This window comes from Lepidochelys kempii, chromosome 4, assembly GCF_965140265.1.
Source record: "Lepidochelys kempii isolate rLepKem1 chromosome 4, rLepKem1.hap2, whole genome shotgun sequence".
In the NCBI taxonomy this organism is placed as follows: Eukaryota; Metazoa; Chordata; order Testudines; family Cheloniidae; genus Lepidochelys; species Lepidochelys kempii.
In genome coordinates, this window is record NC_133259.1 from 51,460,767 (window position 1) to 51,484,277 (window position 23,511).

The 23,511-nt window shown below is 42.9% G+C and overlaps 2 protein-coding genes across 5 annotated transcripts in view; both read right to left on the minus strand.

The window, feature by feature from the left end:
* TBC1D9 (TBC1 domain family member 9) overlaps window positions 1-23,511 on the minus strand; it is an 85,006-nt gene that overhangs the window by 54,675 nt on the left and 6,820 nt on the right. For 3 of the 4 annotated variants that reach the window (XM_073341202.1, XM_073341204.1, XM_073341201.1), the window contains exon 2: window positions 7,432-7,542. The exons of the other annotated variant lie outside the window; for it this stretch is intronic. In XM_073341202.1, the coding sequence (XP_073197303.1) occupies window positions 7,432-7,542 (111 nt within the window). The remainder of the gene's footprint in view (window positions 1-7,431; window positions 7,543-23,511) is intronic. 4 annotated transcript variants of the gene reach the window in all.
* LOC140909963 (uncharacterized) lies at window positions 16,002-17,735 on the minus strand. The gene is made up of 2 exons (XM_073340060.1): window positions 17,088-17,735; window positions 16,002-16,500 (listed from the first exon to the last, which is right to left on the minus strand). The coding sequence occupies exons 1-2, from the start codon at window positions 17,668-17,670 to the stop codon at window positions 16,349-16,351; spliced, it is 735 nt and encodes a 244-aa protein (XP_073196161.1). The 5' UTR covers window positions 17,671-17,735; the 3' UTR covers window positions 16,002-16,348.

Genomic DNA, 23,511 nt, shown 5'->3' on the forward strand with positions numbered 1-23,511 from the left:
TCAATCACATTTCCCCTCCCCAAGGTGGTACACTTGATCACACGTTACATGGCTGAAATGTGGATATAATCTCTGCCAGTATGCTTGATATGCTAATGAATTCTGTCATATCTTCAACATCAGAACTGTTTGCGAAGTATGACGGACTGGGATATAAGAGGAAGTGTGAGGACAAATGGAAGAACTGTACACTTGAAAACAAAAAGGGACATTTCCATATGTCTGTAAATACTGCAAAAAGAAAAAAAGGGGGGAAAAAAAAGCAGCTGTCTGCAGCAGAGAGTCTCAGAACCCAGGTCTACGGATTCGGGCTCATGCTATGGCGCTAATATCATCAACGTAGCTGTTCCTGCCCAGGCTGGAGCTTGGGCAGGGAACATTTACACTATTATTTTTAGCACCGGAGAGTAAGCCTGAGTCTGTATACCAGGGCTCTGAGACTTGGTGCCATGGCTTTTTTGTTTTGTTTTTGAAGTGCAGACATACTCTGTAACAGTTTGAGAGTTTTCATGCATGAGGAAATTAATCAGGAGAACTATACCAGCATAATTATATAAATTAAGTTACATGGACATAACTCCCCATGTGAGCACTCCCATTCTGGAATTAACACACTTTAAGCTTCTCTAGCAAAATTACCAATAACATCTGTTCTGAGCCTGTTCAACAGAGAGGACTCTGACCCTCACAGTCAGTGTCAGATTAGAAACAGTGATTTTACATAAAGTTGCATTATATGAATCCATGTTAACAAGCCCCCATTACAGAGTTAAACAGCTTCAAACATAACCAACTAGCATGCGATTGTAGACAAGATCATTGGGTTTCTTCTCACCTGTGAAAACGTTATGCTGCTGAATAAGTAAGCCAGGAACCAAACATGTGATTTCCACAGCTCTGTAAAACTATTCATGGGAGCCAACGATTAATGCATTATGGAAGGCAAATGAGGCTGTAATGAGTTTCAGTAAAAATGGGAGAGTGCAAGTGCCAAATAATGAGTGGCACACTTGTAAGAGAACAGTAAAGAACAACTGTGAAATGAGAGATGGAGTTACACAGCTAAACACTGCAAAATCCTTTGTACCACGTGTGACGGGGTCGGTCACAGAGACCCTCTTGGGACTCTCACCTGATGTGCTAAGACTACCTCTGACCCCATTTTCTCTGCCAGTTTGGGCCTTCAGAACCCTGCCTTGTTGAGCCAGATATGCTAATCTGCTGCAACACAGACCCAGGGTCTGAACCACGCCCCCAAAGCTGCAGACTTAACTGACAACGGCATAGCACCCAGACACCCAATGGGATTCAAACCCTAAATAAATCAGTTTTATTCTGTATAAAGCTTATACAGGGTAAACTCAAACTGTCCATCCTCTATAATACTGATAGAGAGATATGCACAGCTGTTTGTTCCCCCAGGTATTACTTACTTACTCTGGGTTAATTAATAAGCAAAAGTGATTTTATTAAGTATAAAAAGAAGGATGTAAGTGGTTCCAAGTAACAACAGACAGAACGAAGTAAGTTATTACCAGGCAAAATAAAACAAAACAAAGTCTAAGCCTAATACATTAAGAAACTGACTACAGATAAAATCTCACCCTCAGAGACGTTCAAATAAACTTCTTTCACAGACTGGACTCCTTCCTTCCAGGAGACTTGACCCCCAGTCTTCCCTTAAAACCTGATCCACAGGTGAGGGGTCTGGCATTTCAGATGCAGATTCTTCATCCTCCTCCTGGGGAAAAGCCTCCCTACAAAAGGTGGGCAGACCCTCCTGTCCCCCCCTCACCTTCCATCTGGACTTCCCTCTCTGGGCTCCCCTCTGAGGCAGACACTTCCGTGTCCCCCAAAAGGGAAGGTGACCCTGGTCCAGCTGTGGGCTCACAGCTACCAGCTATGACAAACCCTTCACTGGTCAGCAAAATCCTCCCCCCCCGCCCACCACTTCACTCAGGTTGGGCTTGCTTCCAGCTACAGAGTCCTTGGGGGTCTGTTCCCACTGTAGTCATTGGGACCCCAACTTTCATCTCCAGGATACATGTCTCTGTGCACCTCAGGGCAAGACTTGTCCCCTGCTGACCTAGATTCATAGATACTAAGGTCAGAAGGGACCATTATGATCATCTAGTCCGACCTCCTGCACAACGCAGGCCACAGAATCTCACCCACCCACTCCTGCAAAAAAACCTCTCACCTATGTCTGAGCTACTGAAGTCCTCAAATCGTGGTTTAAAGACTTCAAGGAGCAGAGAATCCTCCAGCAAGTGACCCGTGCCCCAAGCTACATAGGAAGGCCTCTTCCAATCTGCCCTGGAGGAAAATTCCTTCCCGACCCCAAATATGGCGACCTGCAACTTCCTGGCAGTCACCAACTGGGACAGCCTCCCTGTTACAAGGTGGAACTTTCCCCTCCCCCAGGGAGATGATTATAGGACAGGAGCTGGCTTTATCCAGCCCTTCCCGCAGGGATCTGCCTTGAGCCTCTGGGCTACAGGAACTGGTTACGACCATCCCTGCTCCCAAAGCTGCACTTTTCACTGCTCCAGAGGAATTAAAGAGACACTCCCCTACTCCCCCCTGCAGCCCATGCAACTTCAGCCTCCCCACTGGGGCTTTTAGCACAAGATTCCTTCTTGCTGCTAACAAACCCTGGGACAGATTCTGCCACATCAAGGAAATCATTCCCTAGTAGAAACAGTACAAAATTGTGTGCCACTGCTGCAACAGTCAGCTCAGCTTGCAAATCACCAGTTTCCATGTGTACCTTAGCTAAAGGCGCAAGGACTTCGTAACCTCCCACCGATTCTAATTCTGCCATTTTCGTTGGTAACAAATCCTTCTCATGGATTAGGTCCCTCCTGACTACAGAAATTTCTGCACCAGTGTCTCTCCATCCTTGGAGCAGTTTGCCATTAAGTTTAACAGCATGCATATGCTCACTGCTTGGTTGTGTAGAAGCAACCTTTACAAATCCTGTGTGGAAAGAGGCAGCAGCCTGGGATACCCCCTGTGCTCTGAGAAGCAGCAGCTTCATGTGTTACCTGCTCTCTGTTCCCACTCAGCCAAGGACATTTATTCCTCAGGTGCTCAGTGGACTTACAATGGTAGCACCTTCTGGGCTCCTCTGCTTGTACAGGAGACTTGGGACGAGTAACAGGGGCATGGGGAGATGAACGCCCAGCCTCCTTTACCCAGGGGTAAAATGGTGATTCTGCTTTCCACCAACCTTGTACCCCTTTGCCAGTGGTTTGTATTTAATTGCAGCTTGTGACTGCTCATAAGAGTCCGCAAACTCAGCTAATTCCCCCACTGCATCCACCTTTTTGTCCCACAAATACTGTTTTACATCATCACTGCAATATTCAGGAACTGTTCCTGAGTAATTAAATTACACATTTCTTCCAAGCTTGTAACGCCTTTTCCCCTCACCCACTTGTCTAACAAATCTTTCATTTCATTTACATAAGCCACATTACTCAATCCAGATCCCCTCTTAACACTCCTGAATTTAACCCTGTAGGTTTCAGGTGTAATCTGAAACTGTTTCAAAACCAGTTCCTTAAATTTACCAGAGTTTGAAGCATCATCAATAGGCATCTTATTGAATATGTCCAGAGCTCTCCCTGTCAATTTGCAACTAAAGTGGTCATTTTTTGATCTTCAGGAATCATATGGAGAGTGCACAGTTTCTCAAAGATGATGAAATAATCGGCAATATCACTGGATTCAGTATACTGCGGACATAACTGCTCCCATTTGTGGATTTTTGGGAAGCGGAGCCAACTGTTGAAGGGTTTTGTCTCTTCCACTCCATTACAGTCAGTTCATGCTTCTGGGTCTCAATCTGGGCCTGTATCTCTCTGTCTTTTAACTCCAAGGCTCTTTTGTGATCAGTTTCCTCCCTGGCTGCCTCTGCCTCCATAGCCCTTGTGTGTGCAGTCTCCTCCCTGGCTGCCTCTGCTTCTTTGAGCCTCATTTGAAACTTGCAGTCCTTTGCCTTCTCCTCTACTTCCAGTCTCGCAAACTCTAGTTTTGTAGCTGCCTCACTGGTAGTCATTTTCCTGCTTTCTTGTGCTTATTTCCCTCACCCGAAATAAACAAAGAAAATAACAAACCAGTAACCACTTTGTCTGTTCTCTAGCCACCACACTCAAAACTCACTTAAAATCACTACTAGTGTCTCAAATCAATCAGCTGTGCACAGATCCTGCTCAACTACGCCACTGTGACAGATTCAGTCACAGAGACCCCCTTGGAACTGTCACCTAATGTGCTGAGTCAGGGTTTCTCTGCCAGTTTGGGCCTTCAGAACCCTGCCTTTCGAGCCAGACACGCAAGCCTGCTGCTCGGTCCAGACTAGAAAGAAGTTTTGTCTGTGAAAGAAGCTTATTGGGACATCTCTGAGGGTGAGATTTACCCTTATTCAGTTTCCTACTGTATTAGGCTTAGACTTGCGTGTTTTGTTTTATTTTGCTTGGAAACTTACTTTGTTCTGTCTGTTATTACTTGGAACCACTTACATCCTTCTTTTTATACTTAATAACATCACTTTTGCTTATTAATTAACCCAGAGTAAATAATTAATACCTGGGGAAGCAAACAGCTGTGCATCTCTCTCTATCAGTGTTATAGAGGGCGGACAATTTATGAGTTTACCCTGTATAAGCTTTATATAGAGTAAAACAGACTCATTTGGGGTTTGGATCCCACTGGGAGCTGGGTGTCTGGGGTGCTAGAGACAGGAGCATTTCTTAAACTGTTTTCAGTTAAGTCTTTAGATTTGGGGGCATGGTTCGGACTCTGGGTCTGTGTTGCAGCAGGCTTGTGTGTCTGGCTCAACAAGGCAGGGTTCTGAAGCCCAAACTGGCAGAGAAAATGTGCTGAGACTACCTCTGAGCCCATCAAGTGAGAGTTCCAAGGGGGTCTCTGTGACCGAACTTGTCACACCATGTAGAACAGTGAAAACTTTGAAGAGGTTAAAAAAGAATCACTTTCTTCTCAAATGGTCACAGAAAGACACAAAATAATCATAGTGCAGTGTTCTCAGAAGATACACAGATGGCCAATTTCAATGCAGCACAGATGAAGCATCTGCACTCAGGAAGATAGATTTTACTTCTCTTTATAGGCCATACTATTCTCTTTAAGCGGTCAGACTTGAGCTACTACAGTCATTTAACAAAAACAACTTATAATCAGTTAGACATACAAAACCTAAAACTAGCTGAAACTCAAGAAGCAATCAATAAAAGAAACTAAGGCCAGTGGGTACATATTCTAATATCTTCATTGTTAAAACTTGTTAAATTTTTCTAACTAGGAATACAAATTCTAAGGATTCAAAATAAAGTAAGAGTATTTCTTAATCCAATTAAAAATGTGAATTAAGTAACATCTATAGAAGCAACTGGAAAACCAGTTCTTTTTCTTAATGTGTGAGCAGTGTTATGGTCTTTGAAGAAGTGCTGTACTCTTGTTAGTTTTGTGATTTAGGTTCTTGTGGGGAGGGGGAACACATAAGCAGCAGGAGAGCATGCTCTCCGCCTCAATCTCTCCTTTTAGGGAGAATGTTGGGGACAACTTTGGTTCCTGGGAACTAGGCATTAGTGTTCAAGCTGAGAAAAGAGGGGCTTATTTGTATGGTGTTTGTGACCACTTATGTTCAAGGAGCAGTAGATAGAGTAAACAAACATGTTACACTAAGAAAATTCCCTTCCTCCACATCACTGGTTTCTCCTCCCACTGGAAAGCAACCTGCATGGCCCTGCCATCTGCTACACCATGATGGAGGAGGGGACAGTAAAACAGCAAGTTAAATGAGAATTCCAAAAAGTCTTTAGTAATAAATGCAGCCATTTTTATAAAAGGCAAGTTATACTACACCGATATCAAATTAAAATCCACTGGAAATTTGTACTAACAGGTGTGTGTGTGTGTGTTGGTGGGAAATCAACAGTTGATTAGCTGAAACCCTCTTTCAGTTACAATTACCATCAAAAGTGCAAGAATATCTGAATAAAAGCTATACAAAAAATTCCAGAGTGGATTCAGAGCAGGACACAACACTGAGATTACCCTGGTCAGACTCATGAATCAACTATTTCTAAGGATACACAGGGAGCGCCTTTTATTAGATCTACTGGCAACATATAATATAGTGGTTCTCTACACCAGGTATGACTGCCACTCATACAACAGTGAAGTAGTTTAGTTCAGATCCAATGGAGAGATCTGAGTCAGTGATGGTGGATGAATACTCATCGACCTCTGCAGGAAATGTGTATGGATCCTGCTCCCCAAGAGTTGGGTTTTCAGTCCAATGTTCTTTAATAGCTATGTGCTATTGAGATTTGGTACTGGATTACAAGGTGGCCAAAAATGACCCCAGCAACACAGAAGTATACCAACTGGTTTAGGAAGGAGGTGTAAGGAGAATAAGACTTCCCCACGTCTCTCTCAATTTTTGATAGAGAATATTCAGAGGCAGCCAGGAAAGTCTAGGGGTGGTCATTAAACAAGGTCTGACTTTATAAAACATCAGCAGCAAAGGTGAAGGATATTTTTTATCACATTAAGGCCTGATCTACACTAGAAAATTAAGTCAGCTTAATGACATCAGTCAGACATGTGAAAAACCCACATCCTGAGTGAAGTAGCTAAACCGACCTAACCCCCAGTGCAGACAGCACTAGGTTAACTGAAGAATTCTTTCATCAACCTACCTACTGCCTCTCCTGGATGTGGATTACCTATGCCAATGATAGAAACCCTCCTGTCGGCATACTTAGTGTCTACACTGAAGCGTTACAGCAGCGTAGCTGTGCCACTGTAGCATTTCAAGTGTAGACAAGCCCCAAACATGTCACCAGATGGCAAACTTCCCTCTCAAATTGAGATCTAGTAACCAGTTGAAAATTTGCACAATCAGTATGCAGTATTATCGGATTAGTAATAGCATTGCTGAATTATAGCAATGTGCTCTATATTCAGATGCTACTGTTATGATCAGGTGTGATCAAACAGATTCACAACTTATTTGGTGCTTCATATTTCACACTGCAGGCCTTAGAATTACATGTTTACAAAATGTTATTTCTGCTGAAAATCCTAGTTATATAGTAAAATAGCAATCTAAACAAAAACTCTAATGATAGAAGAAATGTTTTGCAGTAGGTCCTAAATTTTGAAAATCCAACATCAAAAATGCTTCAAAGTAATCATATCTATTTAACAGTGTTTCATGCACATACATTATGTGGCTTGCCGATTTCATAAGTACTTCCCCCAACAACAGACTTTCAGTTCCAGTTGATTAGTAAGGTATCACAAAATGACTGCACTTAGATGACAGTAACATTCCATTTGTTACATAGGACATGCCCCACTATCACCAATATAATTCTGTTTCAGTGTATTTGTTCTTACCACAGGCAACAGTCCAGTAAACCAAGGAGTCTGGCGCCTGGTAGAGGATTCGGTATGGTGCTACCCTAGCACTGGAGTCCAGCACAACATCCAGAGTGCCCACTAGGAGACCTGTGGAACAGGAAATTCTGTTGGTGAATGTTGCCTGCTAGATTATCTGTTGCATATTAAAATTACTACATGACAGATCATTTTTGCCAACAGGTAAAATATCTATAGTCAAAATAGATTTCAGCTTTTACACAGGAGTTGATGTTAGTTTAAAAAAGAAAACATACTAAAGAAGAATAAAAGTCTTTTGTTTCCTTTTTAAGAAAAAGCACATTTTAAAACGGTTATTTAGCTGTAGCTTCTCAGTTCCAAATTCTTTAGGCATTTCCTTAAGACCCCACAAGAGTTAAAATTTGGAATTGCAGGTAGGAAAAGAATAATCCAAAAATTTCCAGCACAAGTCATGTACTACATTCTCTGGAATGGCTGTTGAAAACAAGCCTGGTCAGGACTATACTTAAGGGCTATTTAATTGTGGTGTAGATGTTCAGGCGTGGGCTCAGGTCTAGGGCCTTACAAAGTGGGAGGGTCCCAGAACTCACGCAGCAGCCCAAGTCTGAATGTTTACCCCGCAATTAAACAATCCCTTAGCCCAAGCCCCATGAGCCCCCATCAGCCAGCACAGGCCAGTGTCTAACTGCAGTATTAGACACACTCATACAGTCAAACTCTTTTCAACAGCAAAGAGGAGAATAACTAACAACTTATGAACATATCAAGTAAGCGACATCAACAGTTGTGTATCAAGTTCTACTGGATGTCTCCCTGCCCTTAGGGTAGCTAAAGTTCTTCTAATCTGGGGTTTTAGAAGATATTCTGCAAAGGAAAGACAAAAACAAAAGCAAACACAAACAAGAAATGGAGGAATTGTTTTTATATTCTTGATTACATATAAAGAAGACATGGAAGATTTCCCCACCCTCCACAAGTTGGATTTCATCGGTTTTTGCTAGATGTTATGAGGAAGGAGGAGAGGGTGTCTCAAAGAGCAGTACTGTGAGCGCTCTTGCATTGTAGCAAAAGAAGGGTAACGTACCATTACCAATGGCATCCTTTCTCCAGGCATTCATTAGATACTCTACTTAAACATGAGTCAAAACAACAAGAAGCCCCAAAATATGAACACTAACATTCACTTCCCCTTTTAAAGTGCTCATTTTCAGTTTTGTGATGTCATCGTTGTACGACTTCTCCATTGTGCTTTCTTTCCTGGTAGACAAAACTGGAATTTCTAATGTGAAAAAAGAAAAGAACCCTTTCCTCACCCTTCCTCTTTTCTGGGACAAAGTATCCTTTCAGGCTCTCTTTAAACATCAGAAAGATACAAAGAGCACAAACCGATCGTTTTCCCTTTTGAGTTGCTTTTAAGTCCAAATGTCAATTAACATTTGGAATTATCCCACCCACAGTCAATGTACAGTGATTCGGAGACTTTCATTTGATGTATTTCAAACAAACTCATTTATAGTTCTTCCTGGGCCAGATGGGCTGGGAAGTAATCTTCTCCTCCCACTGCATTAATGTCCATCAGCCACCCTTTTTGTTTAAGGAGTCTCAATCATCATGCTGAAAACAGACCTGGATATGTTACCAGAACTTTGGCAGGCAGTGCTCAAAGGATGCATGCCTATAATAGAAGCTGAATAGAAAAAATAAAAGAGATACTCTCTATTAAACAAGAGATACTCCATATTAACTGGACAAGTTGGCGTCATTTGACACACCTTTGCTTCACAAAGTCGAACTTCTTATTTGACTTTTTGACGACTACTGTTTGTTGACCAGATAGCTTCCCGAAACGTTCTACAAAATACTCCTAGATAAGTTTCGACTCCATTCAAAAATCAATGGGCAAGAATAATTTAAATTGTTCCTCTAAAATGTGCATTATCTTGCACTCATCTACATTAAACAATTTTGCCATTACAACAACAAGGCCCCGATCCAATAAAGCCCTTAAGCACATGCATAGTTTTAGGCATATGCATGGTCCCTTACAACCTTAAAAGGTAAGCATGTAAGTGCTTTATTGGACTGGGGTATAGGGCAACATTTTCTACAAGCAAAAGTGAACTGCCAAGGGGCTTCTGCTCTGTATTTGCATTAAATGTGTTGAAAGTGTTGTAAAGCATGAAGAAGCTTGAGTGTAACTCCATGAATTTGCAGACAGTATTAAAAATGCAAGTCATGAGGCAATAGCCAAATGAATTATTTGTAGGCCATGTGTGCTCTCACTGTGATAAGCAGCACCGTTAAATCTCCTGATTTGGGCTGCAAATTCCCAACTTCGTGCAATTAAAAATTTCTCAATTTCTTTCCTGCTGCTGCTCTTCCAAAGCTTATATGGTGTGAGAGTGGTCCTGAGAAGTCTGCTACCACCGCCACAAGTACGTCACAGCTGAAATCTGAGGACACTGGAGGCAGCACAAGCCCATTGATGTGCTCAGCGGTGTCAAGTCAGGAAAATACCCTCCTCTCTAACTCATTCTCACTGAGCTGTTGGAGATGGGGGAAAGAATAAAAATTATGGCGTAGGGGTGCTGAATCCTTTTTAACTGGAGAAACAGATTGCAGAGATGCTACTGCTGGTGAGGCTAGGGGAAGGAATATTCCTAACACTCCACAAAAAAACAGAGGATTTCAGTGAAGCTCTTCTTTTCCAGATCTTCACTCTTAACAGGTATTTTATGGTTTATTTATAAAACTGAACACAGTATTTTGATAGCAAGAAACATTGCTTAGAAATTTGGTGTTTTTTTTTAAATAATGTGGTTATTCAGATGTTATGAAGCCAATTAATATTGCCTGTTCAAATCTTACAATTACCCTTGAAGGCTGTCCTTAAGGAACTGCTCCATTTTACTCCATAGGTCAGTTTTTTTAGTGCAGGAAGGTGATGCAAGCAGAATGAAATAACTGTTTAAATTGATTCTCTCTCTCTAAAGAGCCTTGGAATGGAAGTGATTGTATTAATTGTTTATTAAAAAAAAAAGTCTATTTTAACCATCTCCCAGTTTAACAACTCATGACAGAGCAAGTATATTCTGCTACATAATAGCAATGAATAGATTTGAGAGTTCAAACGAAAAGATGAAATTGAAAAAAAAAATCTAAAAATATACTTCTTAATTCACATTAAAACCCTCATTTACCCAAAATAATGTATGACCCTAATCATGGTTACATCCTCTTGCATGAGTTAATCCTTGAATTACACAGCCATTTTTATATCCATGAAAAGTTATGGACAAACATGATTACTGTTTGGACTTTTGTATAGTATTTCAGAATGTTGTCTGTTAACAGAAACCTTACAACAAAATAAAGAGATTTCAATTTCAGAGTACTAAAAACCTATTAACCCTTATTCATATGACTAGTTTTCGTTGTGAGCAAGAATTACTCGAGTAAGGGTTTATAGGCTCAGCCCCATAGTAATTAAAATGAGGGCCTTGATCCTGCAAGCACTCACACAGGTGAGTAGTTTAATGCACAGAAATAATCCCATAGACACAGATGTTTACAGGATCAGAGCCTGAAATACTACACTGATTCTGCAAGTTACTCTGTGTGGGCAGACTGCACTTGCATGAAACCTCATTAATTGTAAAAAGAAAAGGAGTACTTGTGGCACCTTAGAGACTAACCAATTTATTTGAGCATGAGCTTTCGGCATCCGATGAAGTGAGCTGTAGCTCACGAAAGCTCATGCTCAAATAAATTGGTTAGTCTCTAAGGTGCCACAAGTACTCCTTTTCTTTTTGCGAATACAGACTAACACGGCTGTTACTCGAAACCTCTCATTAATTGTAGTTGTCAGTCTGCCTGGAGCCAGTTGTGGGTCAGAGCCCGAATTAGCATTACAGGACATTATTAACTTCCAAATAAACATATAAAACCACACATTCTCTCTCCTGAATATTTTGATCTACTATTGTTCAAAGTAACTTCTAAAATAACTACACATGAAAGATACTAGAGGAAAAACATGTTTCTCTTTTTTCAGTTTACTTTATGCTCTTGACAACACGCTGCAGCTTAAGGCCTTGTCTACACCTAGGCTGAAATACTCAAAGACACCTGAGAAATGTATTTAAGACAACTTAAGCCCCAGTAGAGTCATCTATAGTCACAATCACCTCTTGATGGGGGTGGATTCACTACAGGGACAGAAAAAGCCCTTTCATCATTGTAGCAAGTGTCTACACTACACTACAGTGGCGTCAGTTTCCTCTATTTGTGTAGCTCTCTCACAAAGCAGGAGGAGAGGAAAAGCACTTACAAAAAGCAGAAAAATATAGTTGTAAAACCAGAAAAATTGGCAGGGGGAGTCAGGCGAGGCCCGAGCTTGTAAAGTGTCAAAATAAACCCCGCTGGCCGACACCCTGAGAGCCCAGGGCTACAAGGTCCAGATCCACGCCCTGATCGTGGGAGCCTTGGGCGCATGGGACACCCACAATGAGCCAGTGCTGAGTGTGCACGGAGTTGGTCAGCGCTACATCCGGCTCATGAGACAGCTCATGGTGTCCGACACCATCAGGTGGCCCAAAGACATCTACATGGAGCACATCGCAGGACACAGTCAGTACCAGGTCAAGTAACTGAGACCGTCAGCCAGAAAAATAACCCACTTCCTTCCCTGATGAACCAAGGGATGCACCCCACCCATGTACTTATGTGCTACACCAATACAGACTTGGACTCTAAATACATTCTATGCGTGGTGTACCCGAGCCCACCTATCCACTGACGTTTTAAAAACTCCCGCATCCCAATCTGGGTCTATGCTGGTTATGTACGACGTATGTATCTTATGAACCTTGTAACCGAAACTTGTATATCCTTTCATAATTTAAGCCTGACCCCAGATGTACAGTATCTTCCTTCCTAACTTGTGTACATTTGATTTTAAACATTAACTTTAATAAAAAATTTCAATCCAAAACTACTTTTAACTTATAAAAAAAATATCAAGGAAGAGATCTGACATTGTCCTTTTAAACTATTCTCGTACCCAAATCTCTCAAAATGTCCCTTAGTTTGAGGGATGTCGGTAATTTTAGACTCCCAAGTTCCCTACATTCTTCACAAATTTGGTGTCCCTTTACCTTTATTGCTGAAAATTACTATATCAGAAATAAAGAATCATGAAATTGAGGTTATAGAAAGAGTTATTGACACTAAAGGAAGGAATTCTAGAGCATTTTACATTTCCTGCATGAACAATGTGTGTGCCCACTGCACAATGTGTCTCACATTTGGGCCTGGCAGGTTGAGAGACATGCTAATACTATCATGGGAGACTGACAAGATACAGAGATAAGAGACTAGTCTGTACTGGCTTATTTTATTGCACTTGTGTCCTTTACAGCCAAATAAAATAATTCATTTTCATAGATTTTAAAGCCAGATTAGATTATCTGACCTTGTGTATACCATAGACCATTAAATTTCACCCAGTTACTGCTGTACTGAGTCCAGTAACTTTTATTTCATTAAAGCATATCTTCCAGAAAGACATCCGCTCTCGATCTGAACACAGCAAGAGATTTAACAGAGACAATCCTGATTTCATTGTGATCCCCTCTTTCGTGGATCTGTAGACACTGCTGGCTTGGTTTTCAGAAGTGCTGATCACCTACCTATCCCATAAAAACAACTGGAGATGCAAGTGCTCAGTACCCTGGTTGGGAGAAGAAGAGAGATGAGGGGACAGGACATGCACGTCTTATACTACTGCTATATGTATAAAAATAATATCATTAAGACTAAAGCTTGATAGGTCTTCTGATGTTTGGATACTCAAATATGCTAACACCTATTATAGCAGTTGAGAAATAAAGCAGTTGAGAAATTTACAGAAATAAAAATTATTTGCATGTTATTAAGAGGACAGAGATCAAACCAAAGTCTTCTTGAAATGTTTGCCATGGACAATGTTTCTCAGCCCCATTTTTTGCCTCTCTTTAAGTATATTCAATAATTACATTTTTAAGTAAAAATAGCTTCTGCAGATTTTGATGCAGCAATTGGTGTTTTGACTGAAAGCATATTATATTCCATCTAAGCAAGTTTTTAAAGACAGTCCTATAGAGTAATCCTCCATTTGTTTGGTTTTATGAAAACTTTATATTTGAAGATGTACACATGGGCGCACACAGTCCTCTGGCCTCCTCCCCGTCTTAGGGTATGTCTACACTACGAAATTAGGTCGAATTTATAGAAGTCGGTTTTTTTGAAATCAGTTTTATATATTCGAGTGTGTGTGTCCCCACAGAAAATGCTCTAAGTGCATTAAGTGCATTAACTCGGCGGAGCGCTTCCACAATACCGAGGCAAGCGTCGACTTCCGGAGCGTTGCACTGTGGGTAGCTATCCCACAGTTCCCGCAGTCTCCGCTGCCCATTGGAATTCTGGGTTGATATCCCAATGCCTGATGGGGCTAAAACATTGTCGCGGGTGGTTCTGGGTACATATCGTCAGGACCCCGTTCCCACCCTCCCTCCCCCCGTGAAAGCAAGGGCAGACAATCATTTCGCGCCTTTTTTGTCTGCTGCCAGCCAAAGATGTAAAGGATAGATGGAGTGGGTCAGAACAAGACATAGACCAGATTTGTTTTGGACTCATTTTCCTCCTCCCCTGTCTAGATCACACTACAGTCAGTCACAGAGAAGGCGCAGCGAGGTTAATCTAGCCATGTATCAATCAGAGGCCAGGCTAACCTCCTTGTTCCAATAACAACGATAACTTTGGTGCACCATTTCTTATTGGAACCCTCCGTGCAGTCCTGCCTGAAATACTCCTTGATGTACAGACACACCCTTTGTTGATTTTAGCTCCCTGAAGCCAACCCTGTAAGCCGTGTCGTCAGTCGCCCCTCCCTCCGTCAGAGCAACGGCAGACAATCGTTCCGCGCCTTCTTTCTGTGCGGACGCCATACCAAGGCAAGCATGGAGGCCGCTGAGCTCATTTTGGCAATTAGGAGCACATCAACCACCACACGCATTATCCAGCAGTATATGCAGCACCAGAACATGGCAACGCGATACCGGGCGAGGAGGCGACGTCAGCGCGGTCCCGTGAGTGATCAGGACATGGGCACAGATTTCTCTGAAAGCATGGGCCCTGCCAATGCATGCATCATGGTGCTAATGGGGCAGGTTCATGCTGTGGAACGCCGATTCTGGGCTCGGGAAACAAGCACAGACTGGTGGGACCGCATAGTGTTGCAGGTCTGGGACGATTCCCAGTGGCTGTGAAACTTTTGCGTAAGGGCACTTTCATGGAACTTTGTGACTTGCTTTCCCCTGCCCTGAAGCGCATGAATACCAGGATGAGAGCAGCCCTCACAGTTGAGAAGCGAGTGGCGATAGCCCTGTGGAAGCTTGCAACGCCAGACAGCTACCGGTCAGTTGGGAATCAATTTGGAGTGGGCAAATCTACTGTGGGGGCTGCTGTGATGCAAGTAGCTCACGCAATCAAAGATCTGCTGATATCAAGGGTAGTGACCCTGGGAAATGTGCAGGTCAGAGTGGATGGCTTTGCTGCAATGGGATTCCCTAACTGTGGTGGGGCTATAGACGGAACCCATATCCCTATCTTGGCACCAGAGCACCAAGCCGGCGAGTACATAAACCGCAAGGGGTACTTTTCGATAGTGCTGCAAGCTCTGGTGGATCACAAGGGACGTTTCACCAACATCAACGTGGGATGGCCGGGAAAGGTGCATGATGCTCGCATCTTCAGGAACTCTGGTCTGTTTCAAAAGCTGCAGGAAGGGACTTTCTTCCCAGACCAGAAAATAACTGTTGGGGATGTTGAAATGCCTATATGTATCCTTGGGGACCCAGCCTACCCCTTAATGCCATGGCTCATGAAGCCGTACACAGGCAGCCTGGACAGTGGTCAGGAGCTGTTCAACTACAGGCTGAGCAAGTGCAGAATGGTGGTAGAATGTGTATTTGGACGTTTAAAGGCGCGCTGGCGCAGTTTACTGACTCGCTTAGACCTCAGCGAAACCAATATTCCCACTGTTATTACTGCTTGCTGTGTGCTCCACAATATCTGTGAGAGTAAGGGGGAGACGTTTATGGCGGGGTGGGAGGCTGAGGCAAATCGCCTAGCTGCTGGTTACGCGCAGCCAGACACCAGGGCGGTTAGAAGAGCTCAGGAGGGCGCGGTACGCATCAGAGAAGCTTTGAAAACCAGTTTCATGACTGGCCAGGCTACAGTGTGAAAGTTCTGTTTGTTTCTCCTTGATGAAACCCCCCGCCCCTTGGTTCACTCTACTTCCCTGTAAGCTAACCACCCTCCCCTCCTCCCTTTAATCACCGCTTGCAGAGGCAATAAAGTCATTGCTGCTTCACAGTCATGCATTCGTTATTCATTCATCACACAAATAGGGAGATGACTACCAAGGTATCCCAGGAGGGGTGGTGGAGGAGGGAAGGAAAATGCCACACAGCACTTTAAGCACAGCACTTTAAAAGTTTACAACTTTAAAATTTATTGAATGACAGCCTTCTTTTTTTTGGGCAATCCTCTGTTGTGGAGTGGCTGGTTGGCCGGAGGCCCCCCCACCGCGTTCTTGGGCGTCTGGGTGTGGAGGCTATGGAACTTGGGGAGGAGGGCGGTTGGTTACAGAGGGGCAGCAGTGGCAGTCTGTGCTCCAGCTGCCTTTGCTGCAGCTCAACCATACACTGGAGCATTCTGGTTTGGTCCTGCAGCAGCCTCAGCATTGAATCCTGCCTCCTCTCATCACGCTGCCGCCACATTTGAGCTTCAGCCCTGTCTTCAGCCCGCCACTTACTCTCTTCAGCCCTCCACCTCTCCTCCCAGTCATTTTGTGCTTTCCTGCACTCTGACATTATTTGCCTCCACGCATTCGTCTGTGCTCTGTCAGTGTGGGAGGACAGCATGAGCTCGGAGAACATTTCATCGCGAGTGCGTTTTTTTTCTTTCTAAGCTTCACTAGCCTCTGGGAAGGAGAAGATCCTGTGATCATTGAAACACATCCAGCTGGTGGAGAAAAAAAAAGGGACAGCGGTATTTAAAAAGACACATTTTATAAAACAGTGGCTACACTCTTTCAGGGTAAACCTTGCTGTTTACATTACATACATAGCACATGTGCTTTCGTTACAAGGTCGCATTTTGCCTCCTCCCACCGCGTGACTACCCCCTCAACCTTCCCCCCTCCCTGTGGCTAACAGCGGGGAACATTTCTGTTCAGCCACAGGCAAACAGCCCAGCAGGAATGGGCTATACTGAGCGTCCCTGAAGAAAAGCACCCTATTTCAACCAGGTGACCATGAATTATATCTCACTCTCCTGAGAATAACACAGAGAGAGAAAGAACGGATTTTGGTTGAATGCCAGCAAACATACACTGCAATGCTTTGTTCTACAGTGATTCCCGAGTATGTGTTACTGGCCTGGAGTGATAAAGTGTCCTACCATGAAGGACGAAATAAGGCTGCCCTCCCCAGAAACCTTTTGCAAAGGCTTTAGGACTACATCTAGGAGAACCGCAAATGCCAGGGCAAAGTAATCCTTTCACATGCTTGCTTTTAAACCATGTATAGCATTTTAAAAGGTACACTCACCAGAGGTCCCTTCTCCGCCTGCTGGGTCCAGGAGGCAGCCTTGGGTGGGTTCGGGGGGTACTGGCTCCAGGTCTAGGGTGAGAAACAGTTCCTGGCTGTCGGGAAAACCGGTTTCTCCGCTTGCTTGCTGTGAGCTATCTACAACCTCCTCCTCCTCCTCATCTTCTTCGTCCCCAAAACCTGCTTCCGTATTGCCTCCATCTCCATTGAAGGAGTCAAACAACACGGCTGGGGTAGTGGTGGCTGAACCCCCTAAAATGGCATGCAGCTCATCATAGAAGCGGCATGTTTGGGGCTCTGACCCAGAGCGGCTGTTCGCCTCTCTGGTTTTCTGGTAGGCTTGCCTCAGCTCCTTCAGTTTCACGCGGCACTGCTTCGGGTCCCTGTTATGGCCTCTGTCCTTCATGCCCTGGGAGATTTTCACAAAGGTTTTGGCGTTTCGAAAACTGGAACGGAGTTCTGATAGCACGGATTCCTCTCCCCAAACAGTGATCAGATCCCGTACCTCCCGTTCGGTCCATGCTGGAGCTCTTTTGCGATTCTGGGACTCCATCATGGTCACCTGTGCTGATGAGCTCTGCATGGTCACCTGCAGCTTGCCACGCTGGCCAAACAGGAAATGAGATTCAAAAGTTCGCGGTTCTTTTCCTGTCTATCTGGCCAGTGCATCTGAGTTGAGAGTGCTGTCCAGAGCGGTCAGAATGGAGCACTCTGGGATAGCTCCCGGAGGCCAATACCATCGAATTGTGTCCACAGTACCCCAAATTCGAGCTGGGAACGTCGATTTAAGCGCTAATCCACTTGTCAGGGGTGGAGTAAGGAAATCGATTTTAAGAGCCCTTTAAGTCGAAATAAAGGGCTTCACTGTGTGGACGGGTGCAGGTTTAAATCGATTTAACGTTGCTAAATTCGACCTAAAGTCCTAGTGTAGACCAGGGCTTAGAGAAACCACATCCACATGAGTGGACACTTGTAATTGCACACAGACCCTTAGACAAAGAGGGTTTCATGTGAAGTAGAACAAAGGTGACTGCAAGATCAGGGACTTGGACTCTCTGGCAACATTTTTTGGTTATCTAAAACCAGGTTAGACACGGTCACCTGGATGATGAAGCACAGTAGCCCTTCAAACCTTAAAGTCATTGCATGATACAGCAACAGCTGTCTATTACACAAGCTATTTGTCAAAAAGCTGAGGACTACAGCAGACTGTGAAACTTCCAGTTCAACTTGCAAGTTTTAACTCAGTGATTTTTTGGACTTTTCCATTCAATCCCAATGATCCATTACTCCCACAACATTCAGTATAATAGGCATCCTGCACAAAGAAAAACTGACTCTTACTGAAGACATACTGAGCTGCCATGACTGATTTCTCACTGAGTATGGTCACTAGGGCCTTTGTGGAGCCATGATCGTAAACTGCCATAGTAACTCTCTGCAGAGGATTCATTTCAGGACTATGCAGAGCTCTTCTTAATTTGCATAATTTTACATGTGGCCTACCAAAATAAAGATAACTCACATTTTTCTTTCTTAATATTTATTTTAAAAATTTCCATCCATTACTAAAAAAAGTCAGAATCACTCTACAAAAATAACCATAGTGTACAATCAAATGGACAATTTTCAGGTCATCTTCAGTCAAATATTTATTTTTTTCTATTGCAGTTTAGTATGTAAATCTTTAAGACATAAGAGCAAGTCCAGCACTACATGTTGTATCAACTAAACTCAAACAGAATAAAGATTTAGCCAGATTGTGATGCTCCCCCCTCACCCCTTCCATCACATTGGTGAGCACTACTCAAACAAACAGTCCCATTGACCTCATCGGGCCTACTTACAGAACCACTCGCTTCTATGACTGGGGAGGAAGGGGAAGTGTCCCAAACTGACCCTAGGAGAGCATGCAAAATCATATCACTTCTTAGTAATTTTTCAAAACATTCATATTACTTTTCAGTGTGACGTTTTAAACACTAAATAAAAGATGTACAATCAATGGCCTCCCAATACATGAAGTGTGTTGATGGTTCCCTTCTACTATACATCGTGAGCCCATAATGGATACTTCTGTAAACAGTAATTGTTAAAGACCCTGTCAGAGCTGCGGACAACTGCACCTGTATTTCTCCCTCCATGGCCAGCAAGGGCACCCACTTTTAGTCTTCTGGCTCCTCCCAGCCATCACTTCTCTTGGGCAGAGATTCGCCTCTCGCTCCCGACGATTAGTTTTTTTCAGGCTACACAATTCCATGCCTTCACTGTAGCAGCGAGCCAGAATGCCTAGACAGGCCAACTTCAGTGTTTTGCTTTCTCTTCAGAGACTATAAGCAGTGTAATTGCCCAAAGTTACAAGTTACCACATAGCTCTAAGCAAACACATTTATTAAGCTGAAAGCATTAGAGAGAAAACATTAAAAACAATAAAAAAAAAACCTACATGCATCTTAATAAGACTACCAGAGATCACCCATCCAACTCCAACAACGGGGTTATTCTGTGGTCATAAGTTCATAACAGCTTTATCTCAGGACAGTGATCCCTCAGGAATGGGTGAGGGCTAGTCTACACTGGCAGCGCTTTAACGTGGCTTGTGTGGTCGTGGCACAGCGCTGGGAGAGAGCTCTCCCAGCACTCTAAAAAAAAACCCCACCTCCACAAGGGCGCAGCTCCCAGCGCTGGTGCACTGTCTACACTGGTGCTTTACAGCACTGAAACTTGCTGTGCTCAGGGTGGCGTTTTTTCACACCCCTGAGTGAGAAATTTGCACCGCTGTAAATTGCCAGTGTAGACAAGCCCTATGTCTTTCCTTTATACAGCTTTGGCCTTTGATCTTCAGATTCCAGGAACAGATAATCAGCAGAAAAGAGGCCCTTCCGCAGGGCACAGCTTCAAAAGGCTGTGTGCCTGCATAACTGGAGGTGGGAATTTGCATTCACCTCCCCCTAGAGATTTTCCAGGCAAACCACTTGACACTGTTTTTTCAAGTCCATTCTTGTCTGACCCATTATTCAAGATAGTCCTTTGAAGTTCACACTTCCAAGTGCTCAAAATAATATATTACCTTTGCATTCAATACAGTGGACTCCACAGATACTTAAACTTAATTCAGTAAGGTTTTTCAAGGCTATTGCAGGAAATTGCCCCGTCATACTCCCAGTACAGTTGCTAAAGATGTAGGAAGCTCCACCAAAGGATTGTGTAGGTCTGTAGAACTAACTACTTTGTCACCCCTAGAGGCAATCTTTGATGAAGCTATGCTGATTTACACCATGACCTGGCCCTAAGAATTAAATTTTGTAAGATTTAATAGGCTGTGAAGAGTTGTCCTAAAGCTTGGATGTCATTAGCTAGGTTATAAAAATAGTGACTCACAACAACAACAAAAACAAAATAGCCAAGACATTCAGTATGAGAAGATAATTTTAATTTTCCTTAGTCACAACAATGAATCATTATTTTCCCCTACTTTTGCAAGGCAGTCCTCGTGGCTGATTAGGTAATCAGCTCACTCATTTATTTTTATTACAGGAAGAGGTCCAATGACATACCTGTTAAAGGCCAGCGTAAATACTCAAAGCTCCATAGTTAATATTATGATACAAATCCAATTTGCCTTACTTGTGTGAGTAGTTCTATGGACTTCATGAATGACACTAGATCAGTGGTTCTCAACCAAGAGCACACGTACCCCTGGGTGTATGCAGGGGAGTCTTCCAGGAGGGCACATCAACTCATCTAGATATTTGCCTACTTTTACAACAGGCTACATCAAAAGCACTAGCAAAGTCAATACAAACTAAAATATCGTACAATGACTTGTTATTGTATACATATACTCTGTACACATATACTGAAATGTAAGTACAATATTTATATTCCAATTGATTTATTTTATAATTATATGGTAAAATGAGAAAGTAGACAATTTTTCAGTAACAGTGTGCTGTTTTGTATGCTTATGTCTGATTTTGTAAACAAGTAGTTTTAAAGTGAGGTGATACTTGGGGGTATGCAAGACAAATCAAACTCCTGAAAGGGGTACAGTAGTATGGAAAAGTTGAGAGCCACTGCACTAGATTAATACATTGATGCCATTCTCAAAAAGTTAAACTTCTACTAGTTGGAAAACTGAACATTCTAGTCTGACAATAGTGCCGACAGTGTGGTCTAGAAGCAACATCCTGTTGAAGGTGGCAAGGACTGGGTTTAACTTTTGAGAAGCAAGGAAGGTGCTGAGATTTCTACCAGGGTGCCATTCCCACATTCTGCTTGGGGAGGAAGTGTCGCAGCAACTGGCTAGGTGACTGATAGATATGAAGATTCTGTTTGAAGAGGACTATGTTAATGGGAACTAGGAATCTTTCAGTTCCGCATCTACAGCATCCACAGAGCACTTTGGTGCATGGGCTCACACCCCATAGTCCAAACCCTGGGGCAGTGTAGACAACCCCTTAGAGAAGAAGAAACCCTTAGATTAGCAAAGCCTATGTCTTCACTAGCAACATTAAAGCGCTGCCGTGGCTGTGTAGTTGTGGCTGTAAAAAAAAAAAAAAAAAACCACCTCCACGAGGGGAGTAGCGACCAGTGCTGGTGCACTGTCTACACTGACACTTTACAGCGCTGAAACTTGCAGCGCTCAGGGGTGTGTTTTTTCACACCCTGAGCAAGAAAGTTGCAGCCCTGTTAAGCGGCAGTATAGACGAGGCCTAAGGGCTTGCCTAAAAGGGAATGTTTTACCAGTAATTATACATTTAGCTTGAATTCCTTCCCAGGCAACATCAACTAAGCCCAAAAAAATAACCCCACCAACACAAGAATAAGAGAGTTCACATGGGGGTTATACCGATCTAACTATATCCATTTAAATTCATACCTTAGATTATACAAAACCAAACCAAACACCCGCCTCCCCCACACAACATATCTTCCAATGTAGACAAGATCTAATCCCCTCTCAACCTTCTGTTTTAAAGTCTTCTACCCATGTGAATGCTTTCAGTGCCTGCCTCTGCTGCTGTTCACACCTTTTTCCCCAAGCAGTCTTCATATGAAATTGACATGGCTCAACAGTTTACTTGATGACCACAGGCTTCTGAATATCCAAAATGAAACTGACCTAAGTCTAATTATTTTCACTCTGCTGCTGTTTGGCAAAGCTACTAGCAGCACTGGAGCAGTCTGGCTGCAAACTGAGAAAGACAAAACTGAATTTACGTCCATGATTGTCTTTGTCAATGCTAGGTGCTACATAGCATTTTAAAATGCTATCACTTGTTTCCCCAGTGTAGACAAACCCAGAGTATGTATAGGCACAATAACTGCAGATGCCTTTAAAATTACATCAAAAGGGGTGTAAGAAGGTCTGGTGGTCTTTCCACTGAGCCCCCAGGTATCTCCAGTTTAATAGACTCTGATGCAGACATTAAGTCATGAGTGATATATTAGAAGTATATGGGTTCCAGACGAAAACCCAACAGACCTGCTAAGTTGTTTTTTTTCCCCCCCTTTTAAATAAGAAGTGGAGAGGGATTGGGTGCAAGGAGTGAAGAAAGAATATGGCAGAAGAGGGAATATTAGTCTGGGTGTGTGAAAGTTGACAGCTGATTAAAATCAAAGTTCCGATACTTAAACAAACACACTCATATGCCTCAAGGAAATAAATGGTGGCCTACGTATGTGCAATATGTTATTTGCACAAACTGTATTATTTCATTTCAAGTTGCATAAAGCACATGTTCCTCATCAAAAACAATGTATCTACTGAGTTTGAAATATAAAATCCTAGCAGTCTGTGCTAAACAGGAATGAAAAAAACAGGTGCAAAATTTGCAAAAGCATGAAACATCTTTCATAGAGTCAGGTGACAAGTTGGACTAAAGGGTGATTTTTCAAAAATGCTTTCAGTATCTACAAATAAAGGTTTATAAACAATGCTTTCCTCAATCACAAGAAATCCTTTAGTTGTACTTGGGAGGAAACCGTATTCCTTTTCCAAACTTGGGGTATCATCATCATCTTGGCATAAGCTCAACAGTACCACATAATGGTACTGTGCACGGTAACAATGACACTTTCATTTCATGTCACTTAAACTTGGCATTCACCAACAAGAACCAGTCAACCAGTCTCTTCCCATTCCTACTTTCCAATGGAACAGCGACAATCCTCATTCCCCACTACAAAGAAATATTTGGTGAGAACAGACAGACAATGTTACACCAGCAAAATCAGCCATCTACCAATTAAGTACTAGAAAGATCTTTGGCAACATTTTCTGGACTTACAGTACTACTTCGCAGCTTGCAATGAGCGCTTTCATACATGGGGTGATCCAGCTGCTAACAAAAATACTTGATTTACAAAACAATTCATACCACAGACATGACTCTTGAAAACAAACACAAAATCTGCTACT